Source organism: Catharus ustulatus, chromosome Z (assembly GCF_009819885.2).
Source record: "Catharus ustulatus isolate bCatUst1 chromosome Z, bCatUst1.pri.v2, whole genome shotgun sequence".
NCBI lineage: Eukaryota > Metazoa > Chordata > Aves > Passeriformes > Turdidae > Catharus > Catharus ustulatus.
Genome location: NC_046262.2, coordinates 16455189 through 16474040, shown reverse-complemented (window position 1 = coordinate 16474040; position 18852 = coordinate 16455189). Strand labels below are relative to the sequence as shown.

The following is an 18852-nucleotide window of genomic DNA, read 5'->3' as shown; positions in this document are numbered from 1 at the left end:
ACCATCTGAATTTCCTAAGAAGCTGGCCCTCTGTACAGATGCTCCTGCAGTCTCTGCTGCTTCTGGCAAGATCTCGTACAACTTTCTCAAGGGGCTGAAAGAACTTGCACCGCTGACTCAAATGCTTCTCTGCACTTAAAATAACCTCAAAAATTCTGCCTGTTTCCAGGACTTGTGCACCAATTCATGATGCAGGGCCTCCAATATTATGAAACTGCTTCTGTAAAGAAGGTTGTAACACTAACTTTCTATACTGTGGTCCCTATTCCAGCTTACCCTACACAGCAGCCAACTGTAGCTATGGTGTTCTCTGAATATTAATTTCCTGGATCCATTTTTGCTGTGCATTTTGAAGCAGCTCCCTCTTTTTCAAATTTCTGTTATTCTCTGAATATCTACAGGATTTTTTTGTTCCTTTTTATATACATATCATTTGTATTTAGTAATTTTTGAACACTTTGGGATGCAAAAGCATTTTTTCATCAAGAAGAGGTGACCAAATGCATTAAGTGTAATTACATGTTGATCCTAGAAATTCAGTATTTGGGAAAGATAAATCTTTTCTTTGATGAAAATTCAAATATCCTACCTTGATCTGAGAGTGACACTGATCTATTTTTGTTTCAGTTGCAATCTAAGCTAAACAGTAACAGAAATAATTCTTGTTTGGAACAGTAACAGACTAATTATTGTTTGAGTGCATCCCAGATCACCAAAAGCATTTCCAGGGCTCAAGACAAGAACTTTCAAGAGCACTATATTAAGATAAAAGGTTTCAAAAGGCTTTTTGTTACTCTCTCTTCCCCCGCCTGCTCAGCTGCCTCTTCTTATAAACCACCCTTCCCAGGGTAAAGCATTCCTCTTGCAGCAGCCCTGACTTGCCTTCTACATGGAGAAGAAAGGACCGGCACCAGGCAGGGGGGTTAGGTTTGAGCCAGAATCTGGATGGGTGCCTGGGAAAGCAAGGGAGAATCTGCCAGGTGTACCTCAGGTTTTAATTCAAATCATTATCTCAAACTGCCAAAAGGTTTATATTCTTGCTCCAGGTTCAGCAGATACATCCATAATTTTTTTCTTTTTCCCTTTCTGTCCTTTGCTGAGAGTTTGAGTGGGGTATATTTTTCCTTTTGATATTCTTTGTTTAGTTTTGATCACTGTAACTCTAGATTTGATCCCATGTCATTATATTTGAGCCAAGAAACCCAATATTATTATAAAATAGATACTATTTGTGTTATCAAAACCACATGCACTGTTTGGCCTTCATATCACTTTGGTTCACAAGAGCATCTGTGACAACTGTTCAGAGGTAAGCACAGGTCCACAACTTTCATAACTTTTTACATTTAAGTTTGGTTAAAAGGACAGACGAATCCGCTACTATGGTGAAGAGGTTATGACTTCCAAAAACAAAAACCAAAGCTTCACTCCATTTTAGTGGCCTATCAAGACTTATTTCAAGTAGCTTGGCAAAATGACAGATGTAATTTTACATAAAAATGTCTGTTTACATAACTCAGCATACCTTGTGAAGTGAATTTCTGCATCATAGCGCAAAGGAATTGATAAGGTGACCTGGTTGTCTGAGTCTTGCTGTTCCTTACTTTCACTGTTCATCAAAACACATTTGAGTCAGCTGTAATTACAGTGTTTTATACAAATAAGCTTTTAATACCTAACTTGCTTTCATATCATTATGTACTTTACCTCCATGCGTGAAAATTTAGAACTGCCACATTCTGAAGATTTTTAAGGTTAAAATCAAAGCTAATATCAAAGGATACCTATGGAAGAGACAAGGAACACATAATAAATGACTTGGTACAACATCCAAGGGACTTCCCAAAAGGCATTATTTATGTGTGCAACAATCTAGAACTGCCCTCCGTATCTGAATTCTCTACAGATTTCTGTGTAATATTTTAGTAATTTCTTAATACTCAGAATTGATTTGTTCTTACATTCTCCTACAGGTTGGCATTCTTACATAAACATGAGTTATTTGTATTTTAAAATTGTGTAGAAGTAGCTACAAGTTGCAACAAAAGATGTTCACAATTCCTTCCTTTTAAACACAAACTCTGTATTCACTCTTTTCTTCCATTTGTTCCAGCAGGTCCACTTTGAGCAATTCCATTAATATTAAGAACAAACATACACACATATATATTTATTATTCTACATGTCCCACCACACAAAATCACATTTCTGTTCTTTTTAGAAAGTTATTGCTCTAGTTGATTATGTTAGAGGCTAGAACCCTGTTTCTGCTCTGCCCTTGAGGAATAAGAGATAACAGTAATTTCACAATTATAAGCCACACCTGATTATAAGCCACATGTCCAGGTATCAGCAACTGTCTTGGGTTACAATACAGAGTGTGATAAAAGGTATCTATTCTACCACCATCTGTTGAGGGTGGGGGCAGTGATCCTTATCTCCACGGCAGATATTCTGCTAATGGGCCATCCATTGAAACCAGGCAGGGCATTGTTCTTTATCTTTTCACAACCCATCCTTCCTCCAGCGAGTCATTTTCTGCTAATGGCCTATTGAGTCCCACTGTGTGACTGATAAAATTACTGCATCCCATTGGAAGTTGCTCCAGCTAGGGGGAAGAGCCCAACATTTCTTACCAAGATAAAACAGAGGTTTTGGGACACTAAGGTAGCCCCTTTCTCCACTGGACTCCAGAGGGAAACCGGATTTCTTTGCATCACCACTTGACCTCCGGAGGGAAACTGCACCTTCTACAGGAGCACTGCTCCAACTGAATCACATCTGTCACTGAAGGAGGATGCAGCCACCATTTAATGGGACTGCTGCCAACACCCTGCCTGACGGGGTGTCAGGTTGTACTCTGACTTTGTCAGGGTTTGGAGTTTGTTTCTTTTTAGTACTGTATTTCTATTTTAATTTCCCTAGAAAAGAACTGTTATTCTTAATTCCTATATCTTTGCCTGAGAGCCCCTTGATTTCAAAATTATAAATTATAAATTATTTGGAGGGAGGGGGTTTACATTCTCCATTTCAAAGAGAAGTTCCTGCCTTTCCCAGCAGACACCTGTCCTCCAAACTAAAACAGCAACTTTTCGTTCTTTGTCCATATATAAGCCGCACCTGATTATAAGCCGCACTTCGGGTTCGGACCAAAATTTTAGTCAAAATGGTGCGGCTTATAATCGTGAAATTACTGTACATAAAACTGCGGATATCCTGAGGTTTATAGTAGATATGAAAATATATATATACAATTCACTGTAGGCTGTGTGGGCCTCCCACCTCCTCCCAAAACAATACTGCTTTCTTGAAGAGATGAGATTAATGGAGCAGGTGAGGGACTGAAGGAGGGATTTGATGGGAATTCTGCTCAATTCTTAGGAACCTGCACATGATGCTCTATGCTTCTCTGCCCCCAGCTTTCAGTCTCCAAAAGTTACATAACTGTAGCAGCATTTGGAAGCTGTGGGTTGTGACAAATGAGCCTTGAGAGCCTTTTTTCCTTTAATCTGGCAGGGAGTCACAAATTTTAAGCCCTAGTTTGCTTCTTTTAATGCCTCTATAGTAAAATCTAAGAAACCACTATCAGTAATAAATGCAGAGTTAGGAAAAAGCAACATCAGAGATGGTTTTGGGTATTGTTCGGTGTTATTTAAACACGCTAGCTGTACCTGTTGTCCTGTTCTGAAAACAGGATAGCTTATTTGGCAAATGACTGTACTTTGTGCTGCTCCTGTTTGACACGAGACTTCAGTCCCATCACTCTGCAGAGAAAACAGACAAAAACACCATCTTAATATCAGGTTTTGATAAGGAAAAGTGGTGTGTACCATCAACAGCATACGTATTATACTAAGGAGGAGTAAAATATGCAGCAGAGGGTGAGGCATAGGCAGAGCCAGGAGGAAGTCACAAGACAGGACAAGGACCATTCCTACTCCATTTCTTGTGGGGCTGTAATAATCTTACTAGAACTTTGTGCTGAGCTTGGAAGAAGGAATACAGGCTGGAAAGCCTACCTCTAGCACTAACTTCTACAGTCCTTTTTTACAGAAGTTTTACAGAACTTTTGCGGACATTTTTACACAATCTTAGAGCTACTTAAGTACTTTCACTGTAGAATTTTGTGTGCAAAAGGGAATTCCTACAGAAATCAAACTTTCTGTAGGAAAATCTGCCATTCATAATAGTTTGTTTACTACTTTGCAGGCTATGGGCTTGTCATCATTCTTGATTCAAAGACAAATTCCCAGACCAGAGCCAGTTATCAGCCCTTGGAGAAGAATTTATTAAAAAGTACTGTCTTTTGTAAAAAAACATTCCTAGCAGACATTTACCATTCATTAATTGTGCTACAAAAAACCCCTCAAAACAAAACCCCCAAAAAGACCCATACATATTCAGTTTATGTTTTTCTTCCTGCCTTGAAGCAGGCACATTTTTGGTCCAAACTTCACTTGCAGGCTGAAGTGCTTCTAAGCAAAAGGACTTTTAAAGCAAAAGAAAATTCTAGCTCCAGTGTGGTCTTTTGGCAGGAGTGAAATGAACAATCTTGCTGCACAACAGGATGGGGAGGTAGAGGGGCACCCCCAGCGTTGTGTGCAGTACTTTTGCCAATTCATTGTTCAGAATAATGCTGCTCTTGGGCAGGAATGAATGCTATCCCTCCTCTCCCTTAAGTACAGGGATTGCTCTGGATTTCACCCCCAGGATTATCACGCACCTCTCCAGCAGGAGCCTGACCATATAAGCCAAGCACTGAAATCTGCATTTCATCCTTTGTGAATTGGGAGCAACAACTTAAATTATAGGTATATTGCATTCCCCAAAATAGTATGCATAATTCCTCTCTTTCCCCTTCTCTAAGATAAAATTTGTTGAAAGAAGAGCTTTTGGTATAGTGATCATGTCAATCTGATTAACTGTCTAGCTGGAAGACATGGCCTTGGCAGTAACACTATTTCTAGATCCAAAGTCTGTGCTTTAAGGATTCATCATCATGTCTGATTTATCAAATACAAATTCCCTGTGGCACAGCAACTGCTTCAGGCATGTGGCTGAGAGTTAAGAAGGTGTGGGTGCCAAGGCCTAAAGTGAGGAAAAGATGTCTGAGGTGAGGTCAAACTCAACAAGTTGCCAGCTTTTATGCTGAGTTGGAAATATCTCTCCTTGACCTAAATAAACTGATATGCTGGGGGAATAATTCTGGTGTCCAAGAAAACAAATGATGAGAGAGCATTGTACAAACATTCTCTTTTGGAATAGGAACTGCCAGAAAGGAAAAAAAAATTCTCTGAGAATCTCAAATCAGAGGCAGTAACAGTGAAGTTGAGTATCACGCACCGGTAAAGAAGATGAAGCAAAAAACAAGTTGTCTGAAAATGTAGCCTGGATTCTGGTGTTATATGCATTTTCCTTTTTATTTCTCAATTTCACATTGAACGTTAGCCTTCTGTTTTTGCTGCTGACAATAAACTGTTGTTTGCTGTTGGAAAATAAAGTCCATTGTTGTAAATAGAGGTACTAGAACAGCTGTGGATCAGGAAAATGTGTTGCCTGAAGCCAACAACAAATAATAAGCACAGCAAGACATTTCCTACATTGTACACACTTAAACACTCTGCTTTCTAAACCCCTTGGCATAAGAAATTCTGTGATGGTGTTTCCTAAAGCCAGACAGAATTACTGTCTTCCAAAAGTGCAGGACTTTGATTATGTGTTGTTAAAGTGACTTTGCTGAATTTTCAAGGGGTCTACCCTGATGGGAAGGTGGACATAGTGGGCAGCACACATGGGCAGCCTTATCGCTGTGATGTACACATATGCATATATCTAACTTAGAATATGTGTTGGCCAAACAGCTGACCACAGCTCCCCACTGGCACAGCTACTACAGGATCCTTGCTGCTCGCTTTAGGAGGAATGAAGACAGCTGCTGCAGCTGCTCTCCCATTGTGGTCCCTTTCCCAACAGCAGCCAGTCAGACACCATTTGTCCAAATACTATGTCCTCATCTGTAAGGTACTAAAATTTGGGTTGGTCTAAGCCAACAAGAGTTCTGTGTTTGTGTTCCTATCCCACCTCTTTTTCCTTGATTAAATTTAGATTAAAAAGCCACTGTTTTTTTAATCTGTGCTGTTTCTAAACTAGAAAGGCATTCTTCTCTAGAAATTCATCCAAAGCCTACAAACAAACCAACTAGTGAAAACACTGGACCCTAACAGTTCCACTGATTCAGCTCTTACCTGTCATCTGCCTTCTGCTGAACATTCAGAACAAGATCACTGATACAAAGTTCATCTTCACCACAGTCTTTAATAAAAGGAATCTAGGAAAACAAAAACATTTCCTGAATGACAGGGGTCAACCTTTAACATTACCTGAAGACACTAGAATGCAAACACCTTTAAGCTGAAGCACATTCTTGGTTTGCAGATAAGAAAATCCCTCTGAAGAACATTAAAAATCTTCACAAGGGAACGAGCAAACTGAATAATGTGCTGCTACATGTCAACTGATCCAAGAACAGTACAGACAGGTTACTCTCCAATGACAACAAAGGTGATGTAGTCAAATTAGTTCTTTCTCTCTTTTATGTACATTTTATGGTAGAATAAACTCAAAGAATTCATCTTTGCCATCAACTAGAAGTTCACATCAAAAGTGACATGGCTGAAGTAGCATTGTTTTTTATGCTACAGTGGCTGATGTGTGTGTGTGTGTGTGCGCATACAAGCTCATGCAATACAGGCAAGGAGCCAGGGGACACCCCTCCACGTGACTTACATGAAACACCAGTTTTCCCTTGCATGTACCTCTTTGGTGCTTGTGGGGCCACATATTATGGATGTGTATAGCCATGCATATCTGAATAGTAAATCTGTATACTTACACTATAGGCCACAGACGCTGGAGAAGATATGTCCAGGACAGGGCTGGAGCCAGGATTTGCAAGGCCAATGTCAATGCGCAGACTAAGTGAATTCACTGCATCTGAAGGCTCCTGTAAAACACATGGTTCAAATGATGGCTGCCAGTACAGAAAACAGGGTAAAACTGACCATTTCTATTGTGCATTGAGAATGCAATAAAAGAATACTCACTCTAAAAAAATGAGAAGCAACACTTCAAAGCTTCATTTTTTAAATAAAATATTTTTTTGAGATTGACTAGTGTGGGTTCCTCTAGGTTAACAGTTTTCAGTGTGATTTCCATCATAAAACTGATTTTTCTAGCATTCCTGGAGACTATGCACATCACAGTAACTACTAAGGTTAAGGAAATGTAGATTGTCTGCAGCTCTAGGAGCTGGTCCTCAAAGCCATCACCAGGTAGCTTTCATTCTCATTTAGCTGAAGAAGTCAAATTCCTGTTCCACTCTGCCTTACCAACATGAAGAGCATCTGGGCCTGAGTGACACTAAAACACAGTAAATGCCATGTTTCCTCTTTTTTTCAGTACTGGATGAATCACCTTCTAGCCCTGTAGCTCACCGTTCCACGTGGCACTAAGTGTGATCAATCACTGCACACCAGAGCAGGAACAGAAGTCCTCTACCTGACCTAGCATCATGCAACAGGGCTTAAGGCAAGCGTCAGGGCTGTGTTCAGTCTTTGGTTCTGGAGAAAAATGGACACCTGCTTATTTTTATTTAATTCCTTGGCGTGTACCAGGGGTTAGAATGCACCCAAAGTTCACCTGAATGAAGAAAATGTCTGAAGAAAACATTAGCATGTATGTCTTAGTTCCTACAGAAGAATCTACTCAGAGGGAAATTAAAATCTATTTAAACTATAGACCATGGGCTCTATATTACACCAGAGCTGAATAACACAATTAAGAACCCTCCTTTCTATCCTATAAATTTGTGCTGAATGTGACAGTTATTAGTTCCTATGGAATCATAATCTTATTAAGCATTTTTCAGCTGGGGGGACTTGGGAAACATAAATAGTTCAGTCCACCATGCATGAAATTCACATTACAGACAAAAAATTAATCCATGTCTTCCTCTGGTCACTTTTGTTATGCAGCACTACTTGCAATTGCACTTACTTGTACACTGAAGACCTCATTAACACAATTCTCTTCATGATGCACCACAAGATCCCTCTGTATGTACCTTTCATTATTTTCTTTGAAAAATCCTCTAGAAGTCACTCTGGAGGACTGGAGATCTGCATCCAATGTTGCATTGTACTTTATAGCTACAAAAAAAATAACAGTATATTTTTGACAGAGCATGGTTGCCCATGATCTCGTTACTATGCTCAATGTTATAGGGACCAGGCTTTCCAAACCACACCAAATATTTCATGTTTTTCATGGCTAAACACAGTGCAGTTTCAAAATGAAAATATTTTCTCTTGTGTTTTCCCAAGCAGTCAGACAGGTTTAGGTCCTGATCTGCAAGGAACACATTAAATGGCAATCAATCCAGCCTCCACTGCAGATGTCTGAGCCTGCACCTCAGGCAAGAAGCCAGGCAGCAGGCCAGGATTACTCTAGATAAAGGAGCCTTGCAACAGTATCACTGAACTCAGAGTCACTTTAAAGAATCTGTATCTTCTCTTCAATTACATAATTTCCACCTTCTCTTTGTTTTATGACTCATATGTTGTGGAAGTTTACTGTCATTTTATAGCTTAAAATCAGGAGTTCCTAAAGGCACTTTATGTAGCACTGAAGCAGTCGAATTGGTGTTACCTGTGACTGACCTGAAAAACTTCATGGAAACCCACTTCTGGTCACAGAAATATTCACTGTCCTCTGAAAAGAAGAGCTTCCTCCCACTAACAACTGCTCTGAGCCTCTAGAAAATATTTAATTTCCTTTTTCTGAAGAGAGAGGAAAAGTATGCAGTCTGTTGTTGAAACCAGAAGTTTGGAAAAACCTCACTAATGACCTTTTTGGGGATTGTTGAACAACAAGGACACAGCTCTCTTTTACACTGTTATTTCCCCACTTTTCAAAGAATATGGACCCAGTGATAAATTAGGTTTTAAAAACACTTTCTCAAGCACTTAAGTATTACATTGATTTTGTCATTCTTGACATTCAATCTATTACAACTTTAGACTTTACATTACTCATTTGAATAATAGAATTTTGAAGAAATTAATATAAGAAAAATCATTGAAACACTCTTACCCACTTGATTATTTTTCTTAGCAGGTCTAAATGTAGCCTGAGAACATATTTTGACAGTTATATCCGTATTCTTGTTCAGCAGACTTATTTTCTCAGGTTTAAATGAAGCAATTATGGACACATTTGCAATGCCTCTTGACCTGAAAAATATATTTTAAAAGTTACATGGGGTTTTGAAGAATGCTGGGTGACATAGAAGCTGTTGTATAATACTATCTATAAGTGTATTGATTTTTTTTGGTTCCCAATATAAACTTCTTTTAATGGCACTGGTAAAATTATTTTTCCTTAGGTATACATGAATTTGTTGATATCACTGCTTACAGTAATAATAATTTGTATTTTCATGTCAATGACTTAAGGATGTCTTCATCCTAATGCTCTAATCAATCCCTCAAGGTATCAGAGAATGAAGCCCTTGGTCTATTTTCCAAATAAGTAACCTTCTGCTCCTTTAGAGCTCTTCTGGGAAGGTGAGAATGGGTAATTCTTCATTTTATTTAACAATCTAATTTAAAAAAAAAAAAACTTTCATGTAATTAATCAAGATTTTGAAGAACAGTTTCAAAGGAACCCTACATGTAAAAACAAACACTTTAATCAAAACAAAATGCATTAATCAGACCAAATGTCAAAGTGAAAGAAGAATGAGCATCTTCACTAATCAAATCTAAATAAATGCTGGTACTTCAAGGAGCATAATTTTCTTTAATGAAATTCCCAGCAGCAGCAGCAGCAGTCAAAGGTCCAAACTGACCATTCATTTTTAATTATCTTGTTTCATTATGAAAGAAGTAGCAATTCAGTGATATTTTTCTTACAATGGGGAGCCTCAGGCATGAAGACAGGCAACAGATAGGAAAGGAAACAGCATTTGAATTTAGCTTCTCAAGCAAGGAGTGGAAATCACAGCCTACTTAGGCAGGCAGATGATTTGGGTTCTGTGAAACCTTTTCGTATTCTGTGAAAGTACTCTGTCTTCTGTGGCAAAAGCAACATGCCATTAAAAATGTGTTTCTGGCCAGAACTAGGGTGTCAGCTCTCTATTGCTGCTCTCTGTCCCTACCCTGCAGGACAACACTCCCCCTATATCAGCCTATCAGCCAGCAAAGGTCACACAGGTTGTGTGAGACATGGTTGCACCTGTGTCAGGCTCAGCTATCAAAATTATACTGTGGCTACTGAGGTACACAACCTGCTGTTACAAACACTCTCCATCAAGCCCCATTCCCTCCTGCTGTCCCTTTCCCTCTGTGACTGCACAGCAGTAGCAGGCAGATGTCTCCTAGCCTTCTCATTCCTGGTCAGGTCTCTCCCAGCACGATCTGCCACCTGACTTCCTCCCACATACCCTGGCTCTGCCCTGTGTGCTGCCTTGGCTTTCAGTGGTTTAATGATAAATGCTTAAAAGAGATTTAACTAATGCTCTTTTTTTAGCTAGTGTTGATAGCAGTGATGAGGCAGTAAGTGTGTTAGTGCTGAACACATGGAATGAAAGGGCTCCTTAGTTTGCTTATTTTCATGTTTAATTAACTACATGTTCAACTGCTGCATCTGAATCACTAACTGCTTCCTTTCTAAGAAAAAGTATACCAACCATAGCACAACCACATTTCCATCAGCACCAACTGATACGTCCGTAATGCCATCGTCATCTAAGTCTCTATGGCCATCTACTGATCTTCCAAAGAATTGGAGCTTTTGTCCAAAAGCAGAATCCGATCCTAAGATTTTCTGAGAAAGAGAGTTTGGTTACTGAGTTTACCAAAGCATGCTTAAGTCTGTAGATGGTAGCTTAATTAATAGATTTTCACTGATACTCTCTGTATACACAATATATTGTTTAAACAAAATGCATTTGTGAGTGTTTTCTCAGATGCTTTTGTAGCACTTCTTTCTCCTCTGGGACAGAGGAGACAAAGGACTAGATTTTTCTCTTTTGGGAGCAGATCAACTAACTGACTGCTGTATGCCAGATACAGCTGGAAACTTTTTCCATCTCACATTGAGCAATTCGAAGAATATGAAGCTTAGTAGGAGTTCTAAAAAATACTTGCTGCAACCAGAAAATCTGTATGGATAATAAGATTACCACTATAGTATATATGAAGACCAGTGAAAGACTTCCATCTAATACTATGTATTTGTAATTTGCAGAGCTGGGATTTATATAATCTTCATTGCTGTACATCAACACTAAAAACCTGAAAATAAGGGGTGTCAAACACTTTTAGGATATTAGATGACTTCACACTCATGCATCAAAAATGGCTCAGAATAAGCATCTTGCACATCCTTTTCCTCTATATGGTTCAGTTACAAGCACCACAACATCAACCTGGATATGCAGACAGCTGAAGAAGGAAGGAGAAGCACAAAAAGTGAAATAAACCATGGAATTAACAGTACTCCTTTAAGAGGTTGAAACAATAGCCCATTAAAACACAGGAAACCTTCAGTTTTCCTTTAGCAGATTTAAAGGTATGGAGTACAGCATTTGCAACACAGTTATTTACCTGAGAATATTTAGTACGTATAGTCTTTTGAAATCCATTATAAATGTAAATTGCTCCAGAGTTTTGGTTTTCCAGTGGTGCACCTATTACAACATCATTAAAGCCATCCAAGTCAATGTCTGCAAGTGCTGCAATTGCTGATCCAAAGCGTGTATTTTCTGACCCCTGTGGACCTTCCAAGAGTTTCTGATGATCCAAGATTCTCTTTAAAAATTGAAAAATAAGAAAAAGCCGAAGCACAACTATCATTGCACCAGATTAGACATAGGAGCAGTATCTATGTGCATTGTTTTTTGTTTCTGTTTTCCAGTACATTCCCCTCAGATAGCTCAACATTGAATTCCTTCCCCATTGTATTGCCCATTCAGTTTGCATTATGTCTCAAAGTCTTGGCAAGAATTACACAGCAAAATCAAAGCCTGCTATGCAAAGTACTAACAGCAAATATAACCATATGTACGAAGCTTAAATGCCCTCTCTGTCCTCATCTGACTGTTCTGAAGTTTCACAATACATTGAAAAATACAGTTTCCAGTTTTGGATTACTGGTTTTTATGCAGAGGGAATGGAAATTATGTAACTGGACATAATTCTTTGAAACAGAAATGGAATTTCCTTACTAAACTAATGCAAAAAACATGTGTCCAAATGGTAAACTCCTGACCTCCCCAATGCCAATGAAGAAAGAAAGACTGGAGCTCTTCATAGTTAAATAATCCCACTTACACTAGATTAAATGCAACCCTGGCAAATAGCATTCTCACCTTTAACCTCACTTATCATACTGTGCTTAAAATTTTAGAAATAACAACCAAGTTATTTATTAAAAATGACTAGAAACTATTACTTGTGCAACGGAGACAACTTGTACAAATCCAGATTCTTTTAAAAAAATATTAAAAATACCTTTCATTATTCTTTCTTATTTAAAATTTAAATAATTTTAAACCCAACATTTGACAACAACTAAAAATTTTAAGATAGTTTTCCAATTTATTTGGTTTTCAAAAGCAAAGAAAAAATATTGTTTCATTTTTATTTTTCTTCATATCTCATGTCTGATACCACAGACAAAAAGATGAAAGTCAGTTGCCAATTTTCAGCTCCTCCATCTATGTTGGAATTGTCTTAGGATAGTTTCCTGCTGTGTCAGGATACTCTGACTGAGGTCCTGCTGAGGAGTGTGGTCCTTCCTCTCTTATTTATTTGACTGTAATTTACCTAGCAAAGAGACCATTTTCTGTTTTCTCTGGTGGGTGTCAGATATTAATTTACAGTAAATTCACGAATACAAGCCGCACTGACTATAAGCCGCATCTCTGGGTGTTGGCAAATATTTCGGTTTTTGTCCATAGATAAGCCGCACCTGAATATAAGCCGCTTTGTCGTTCGCAGCGAGGACCCGCGTGCAATTAGTAACAGAACCGCGGGAGGGCGGGGTTTACTGGCTGAGCTAAGGCTGTGCAGGCTCGGCCCGCTAGGGGCCACTGACGGGGCCAGGTGGGCCAGCACGGTGCTGCAGCTCGGGGCCGGCCGCCGCTGCCACTGGGCTCGGTCACCCCGGGTCGGCGCTGCCCCGCGGTGGCAGGCAGGGACGGAGCTTCCCCTGCTCCTACGGCAGCGGCGGCGGGCGGGGACGGAGCTTTCCCGCGCCCGTGGCGCCGGCGGCGGGCAGGGACGGAGTTTCCCCGCTCCTGCCGCGGCGGCGGCGGGCGGGGACAAAGCACCCCGTCGGCTCCCCGAGCCGCGGCAATGGCTGCGCGGGGCTCCCGTCGGCTCCCCGAGCCACAGCAATGGCTGCGCAGGGCTCCCGTCGGCTCCCCGAGCCGCAGCAATGGCGGCGCGCGCTTCTTCCCCCTCCCCGGGCCACGGCAATGGCGGCGCATGCTTCCCCCCCCCTCCCCGGGCCGCAGCAATGGCGGCGCGGGCTTCCCCCCCCGTCCCCGGGCCCCGGTAGGGGCGGCCCGGGTCCCCCCTCTCCTCCCCGGGCCGCGGCAATGGCGGCGCAGGCTTCCCCCCCCTCCCCGGGCCGCGGTAGGGGCGGCCCGGGTCCCCCCTCTCCTCCCCGGGCCGCGGCAATGGCGGCGCCGGGCCCCCCCCCGTCTCTCCCCTGGGCTGTGGCAGAGGAGGAAAGAGAGCTCTCCCGCCTCTCTCCCCGCCCCCCGTGCTGCCTGCAGGGAGCCAGGCTCCACCCGCGGTGCAACAGAGTAGCGATTTGTAACAATCGCAAAATGCCGACTTTGCAGCTGCTCAGCTCAGCACTCTGGCAGGCACTTCTGCGGTTGTATTAGCCGCTCCTGATTATTAGCCGCATTTCCGGTTTAGGAGCAAAATCTTAGTCAAATTGGTGCGGCTTGTATTCGTGAAATTACTGTACTTTGCAGACATCCAGTGAATGAAAGACTGTTCAAAAATGTCAGAGAGCTCAGAGTATGGTTAATACATATATTCTGAAAACACCTACTACAGGTCTGAATAAAAAGCACTGTTGGTCAAGCATCAGACAAATAATTAAGCTTTACTGAAGAGAGGGGACAACAAGAGTTATGGTAACCATCCAGTGTTAGAGTCTACAAAACAATGCAGAAAGCTGGTAGAAGAGCATTTCTTAGAACTGCTTTGGGACTACTGTCAGGCATTGAATACATTCACCAAAAAAAAAAGGCAATTAGTTAGCAAAAGCCTTGAGTTCGGTTTTTCAGAGATATGGCCAACCCATGCTATATTAGCACGAAGCACATTGCCTGACAGCAGGACCAGGGAGACACTGAGAGCATCAGGCCTCTGACAACTAACAGTGCTTAGCTACTGCCTTGCTCATTGGCTCCGTTTTGGTCTGTTCCAGCTGCCTAATCCCCAGATTATATGCACAAGCAATTCTGGGGTGAATTTGTAGCTGCTACTGAAAAGCAGAACATGCAAGGCAGCATGGAAAGGCCTCCACACACAGCACTCTAACCAGGAAGCCTTGGCCGCATTCATCCCTGCCCTTTTGCCACATCCAAGAAAAAGCACTGTGCTCTGTTTCTTGTTAAAAAGGAAAAGTCACTTGAAATATTTCGAACACCTTGAAAAGATTCATTAAATAGTGACTTCAAGGATCTGGAGAGGCCAAAGGCCTTTTAGCATGCATGTGGGCAATCTGATTTGACAGAAATCAGCCCTAAGCAATGCTGGCTTTCATTTTTACCTTTGTGATGGAAAACATGTATACTCTCCCTTCTTCCTTCTTCAGGTCATTCATATACATTGGTGCACCCACAAGCAGCACATCTGTCACAGAATCCCCGTTGACATCCACTGAACACACCACACTGCCAAAGTAGGAGCCAATCTGAAATCAGTAGTAAATGGGTTGTCACCACACATGGTTTTTGTAAGTCATGTCTTAGCACCTGATTCAGAAAATTTACATCCAGTAATATTCCAATACTACTTAATATTGATGAATTAAATTAAATCTGTAAAAACTCTTCTTGTTAGAAGAATTGTATACATATACATATACATAGACATAGACATATACTTCACTGTTTCTGTCCCGTAGTTGCTGCTATGGCTTTATGACTCAGCAATGCAAATTCCAGGAGAAAGTAAGATATGAGAGTGATATGGTTTTTTTATAACTGCATATGAAATTACCCAACCTCTGATCTACTCTCAGATTCGTCTTACAGAGGACACTAAAAGTAACTAAAATCATTCCTCTTTTCGAAAGGGAGAAAAAGAGATTGAGCTTCCAGATTTGTCTTCTGATGTCATCTACTTCATAACTTCTCAGGCAGAGCTGAGTTCACTGAGTCTCTCCCAATTTGAATTGTTGACAGAAGGATACATTAGTTAGATTTGTATATTATCTTTTACCAGTAATTGGATTACTTCCTAAAGTACTGTTTAAGAGTTGCAGCTAACCGCATTGAAATAGTCTAGTGGTAGAGAAAAGTTCAAGTGGATTCTAAATGCTTTGAGACAAAGAGGAATTTTCAAAACAAATTGCAATTTACTGCTGGGTCAATAAAAACAGATTCCTGAGAGTCTGTACTCATGACCAAAATATACTTGCCTGCTCGCCTCTCTGTGACTGCACAATTGCAATATTACCATCACTGTCAACATCATAAACCACCACTCTGCCAGTGTAGTTGGATCTTGGTGCACCAGCAACAAAATAGACAGAGCTCATAGTTGAGAGAACAGCAACAGAATAACCTGGGGATAGAAGCCAACATTTAACATATGTGAGATACCATTAATTACAATTTATCAGCTGGTTATCCAAAAAGGCACAGAGGATGAGTCAATCTGGTATGTTAATTGCAGAGTGACAATTCCAGATGGGAAGTTATGCTGTCACATATGCATAAAATTTGCAATATTCTCCTGGAGAGAACAATGACACACAGATCAAGTTGAAGCAGGTTTACAGAATAACACAATAGCTTAGCCGATTCAGTAAAATGTAGACCACAGAAATGTTATGCTTGTGAAGGAGACAAGAAAAAAAACGTGCAAAAAGTATCCTTGGAAAGAAGAAATAAAGAGAAATATGAGATGAAAGTTTGAACCAGTCTTGGGAACACCTAGCTTCTGCAAAGTTTGCAGTGTGTTTTCCCACAGCTCACCAAACCACAGACCAGTAGTTTGTGTGAATAGAAGAGGCTACACTAACAGCTTGTTAGCTGAAGAGCTGATTGAACTTCTTTGAACATTTTAATCCTCATGACCATTATTCTAGCATTTATTTGCTTTTAGGAAACATAATTTAATACCTGCAAAAATGCAAACATGTTTTAGCAGTATAAATCTAGAATTAGTACATACTTTACATTTCTGCGGTTTAGTTCCAGCAAATTTATTTTAAGCAAAGAAAACAAAGTCATCCTTTATAAAGTCTATAGTTAAACCCAATAACAAAGTGCCAGTGGTGGGACAGAAAATGCAGATTTTTAGCAAGCTGCAGAACAATATGAGGAGCACAGTCTAAAAGGATTATGCCTTCAACTTTACATCACACCAGCCTAATTCAGATTTTTTATTCAGACACAGAGTGAGAACAACTTTTGTGACTGGAAGTCCAGTGAGCAACTAAACAAGATTTTATTCTGCAAGTATACACCTTCCTACTTAACACAGAATACAATAATTTGAAGTGAATGGCTTCAGTGCAGAACAGTGGCCAATTGATCAGGCTGTGATGTTCTAGCAGCTCTTTAACTTAGACTCCCCCAAGCTGGTGAGAGAGAGCTCCTACTGGAGGAGAGAAAATGGAAGGGAAATACAGGGACAGAAAAGGCAACAACATTGTTTGCTCTAGAAAGATTAAAGTAAATACACTAAAACTGCCTTGTAGAGAATGGAAATGACCTGAGCTTTTTTAAATTATTAAGAAAATTAAGTAAGAGAAAGTCTGAAGAGATCATACATTCAAAAGAGCTACTACTCATTTGGTTTGGTTTAGATATATTCATTTTGTTGGATTCAAGTAATACTGAACCATAGGGGAAAAAATAGAGCATGTTAGTTGCAAAGAGAGCATATTATTAAATACCTTCAAGAATGGGAAAGTCATAGATGCTTAATGTAGTCGCATTATTCAGGGATGAAACATCTGAGCAGCCATGTTGAAGGTTTACAGAAAACATTTCAATGAACTGAGAATACTGGCTTTATTGGGTCACAAAAACATGTCAAAAACACATATGGAGATTATAAGCAAAATCTCTATGAATTGGTAAAAATATTCAAAATCTAGAAACTGAACTGGAAAAGGCCAAGGGAACAGAAACACATAAGAAACAACAGGAAGTCAATCAGCTTCTCATCCACATTGAACTGGGGAAGAACACTCAAATATTGTAACAGAAGCAACTCATAATGATCAGCATGATTCACTAAGCAGCCTTTTCAAATCCTGTGATTTATTATGTCTCTGTGACTGTGCTGGTTTTGGCTGGAATACAGTTAATTTTCTTCACAGCCACTGCTGTGGAGCTGTGTTTTGGATTTATGCTGGAAACAGTGTTGGTAACACGGGGATGTTTTAGTTACTGCTGAGCAGTGCTCACACAGTGTCAAGGCCCTTTCCTCTCCTCACCCCACCAGCGATGAGGCTGGGAGGGGTCACAAGGACCTGGGGGGAACACAGCCAGGGCAGCTGCCCACAGCTGACTGCAGGGGTATCCCATTCCATATGGTGGCATGTAAGGCTGCAGGAAGGAGGAGCAAGGAGGGGATGTTCACAGTGATGGTGCTTGTCTTCCCAAGTCACAGTTGTGTGTGTTGGAACCCTGCTGTCCTGGGGATGGCTGAACACCTGGCTGCCCATGGAAAATGGTGAATAAATCCCTTGCTTTGCTTGCATTCATGACATTCACTTTGTATCTCAATCCAAGAGTTCACTCTTCCAACTCTCCCCCATTCTCACTTCCCTTAAGAGGAGTGACTAAGTAGCTGCTTAGCTGCCAGCTGGGGTTCAACCACATTTGTGACAAAGACTGATTTTTTTTTCCAGCTTATCACTTTGATATTAGTAGGATTTTTAAAAAGTCAAGTTTTTATTCAATAAACTGTTGACCAGTAAAAATCTCTTTTGACCAAAAACTCTTTTTATATTCTCAAATAATTTCTTAACACAAATCTGGCTAGAGGAGAACCTTCCAGCTTTTTTTAATATCTTAGTCAAGGTTTCATACATTTCCAGATTTGTATTTCAGCCCCTTACCTAGATATGAACTATGATTTCTGTCCTGTAGAATCTTCTCAAACACATGGCTTGGAAAGGTGGTGGCCCTGTCTGAAGACTCCTGAACTACTGTTCCACTCCAGTCATAGGCCCCAACTGCACCCAGCAGCAGAACATCCTTTAAAAAATAAAAGTCAGTATTTTAAAACTACCTGATTTAGAAGAAGTGTGAGCAAAGCTGAAGGTCCCATGCATAATTTCCTACATCACTGTGTTTAAGCCAGTGATGCAGAATAAAGCCTGCAGGCAGTTGACTGGAGCTGCTCATAGTTGCCACTTTTTTTGCAGGACTTTACTGCCCTGTTAAGAGGGATTATCACCCTTCTACTGCAAGAGGATAAGTGACTGCTTTAGTTCCTGTGGCACTGCAACTCATGATGAAATGGGTTTAATTAAATACTGTGATAATTTCCTAAGTCTGTCCACACTAGGGTTGGACTTGCT

At 40.5% G+C, this 18852-nt stretch overlaps 2 protein-coding genes across 4 annotated transcripts in view; one reads left to right on the top strand and one right to left on the bottom strand.

Annotated features, from left to right (window-relative positions):
* ITGA2 (integrin subunit alpha 2) overlaps nucleotides 1–18852 on the bottom strand; it is a 70287-nt gene that overhangs the window by 13015 nt on the left and 38420 nt on the right. For all 3 annotated transcript variants that reach the window (XM_033085098.1, XM_033085096.2, XM_033085097.2), the window contains exons 11-23: nucleotides 18388–18526; nucleotides 15730–15875; nucleotides 14857–15000; nucleotides 11667–11870; nucleotides 10748–10884; nucleotides 9151–9290; nucleotides 8056–8207; nucleotides 6893–7003; nucleotides 6246–6328; nucleotides 5344–5485; nucleotides 3672–3764; nucleotides 1708–1784; nucleotides 1526–1609 (exon numbers count right to left, since the gene is read on the bottom strand). In XM_033085098.1, the coding sequence (XP_032940989.1) occupies nucleotides 1526–1609; nucleotides 1708–1784; nucleotides 3672–3764; nucleotides 5344–5485; nucleotides 6246–6328; nucleotides 6893–7003; nucleotides 8056–8207; nucleotides 9151–9290; nucleotides 10748–10884; nucleotides 11667–11870; nucleotides 14857–15000; nucleotides 15730–15875; nucleotides 18388–18526 (1652 nt within the window). The remainder of the gene's footprint in view (nucleotides 1–1525; nucleotides 1610–1707; nucleotides 1785–3671; nucleotides 3765–5343; nucleotides 5486–6245; nucleotides 6329–6892; nucleotides 7004–8055; nucleotides 8208–9150; nucleotides 9291–10747; nucleotides 10885–11666; nucleotides 11871–14856; nucleotides 15001–15729; nucleotides 15876–18387; nucleotides 18527–18852) is intronic.
* MOCS2 (molybdenum cofactor synthesis 2) overlaps nucleotides 1–18852 on the top strand; it is a 62063-nt gene that overhangs the window by 28270 nt on the left and 14941 nt on the right. The gene's annotated exons all lie outside the window — the stretch shown is intronic.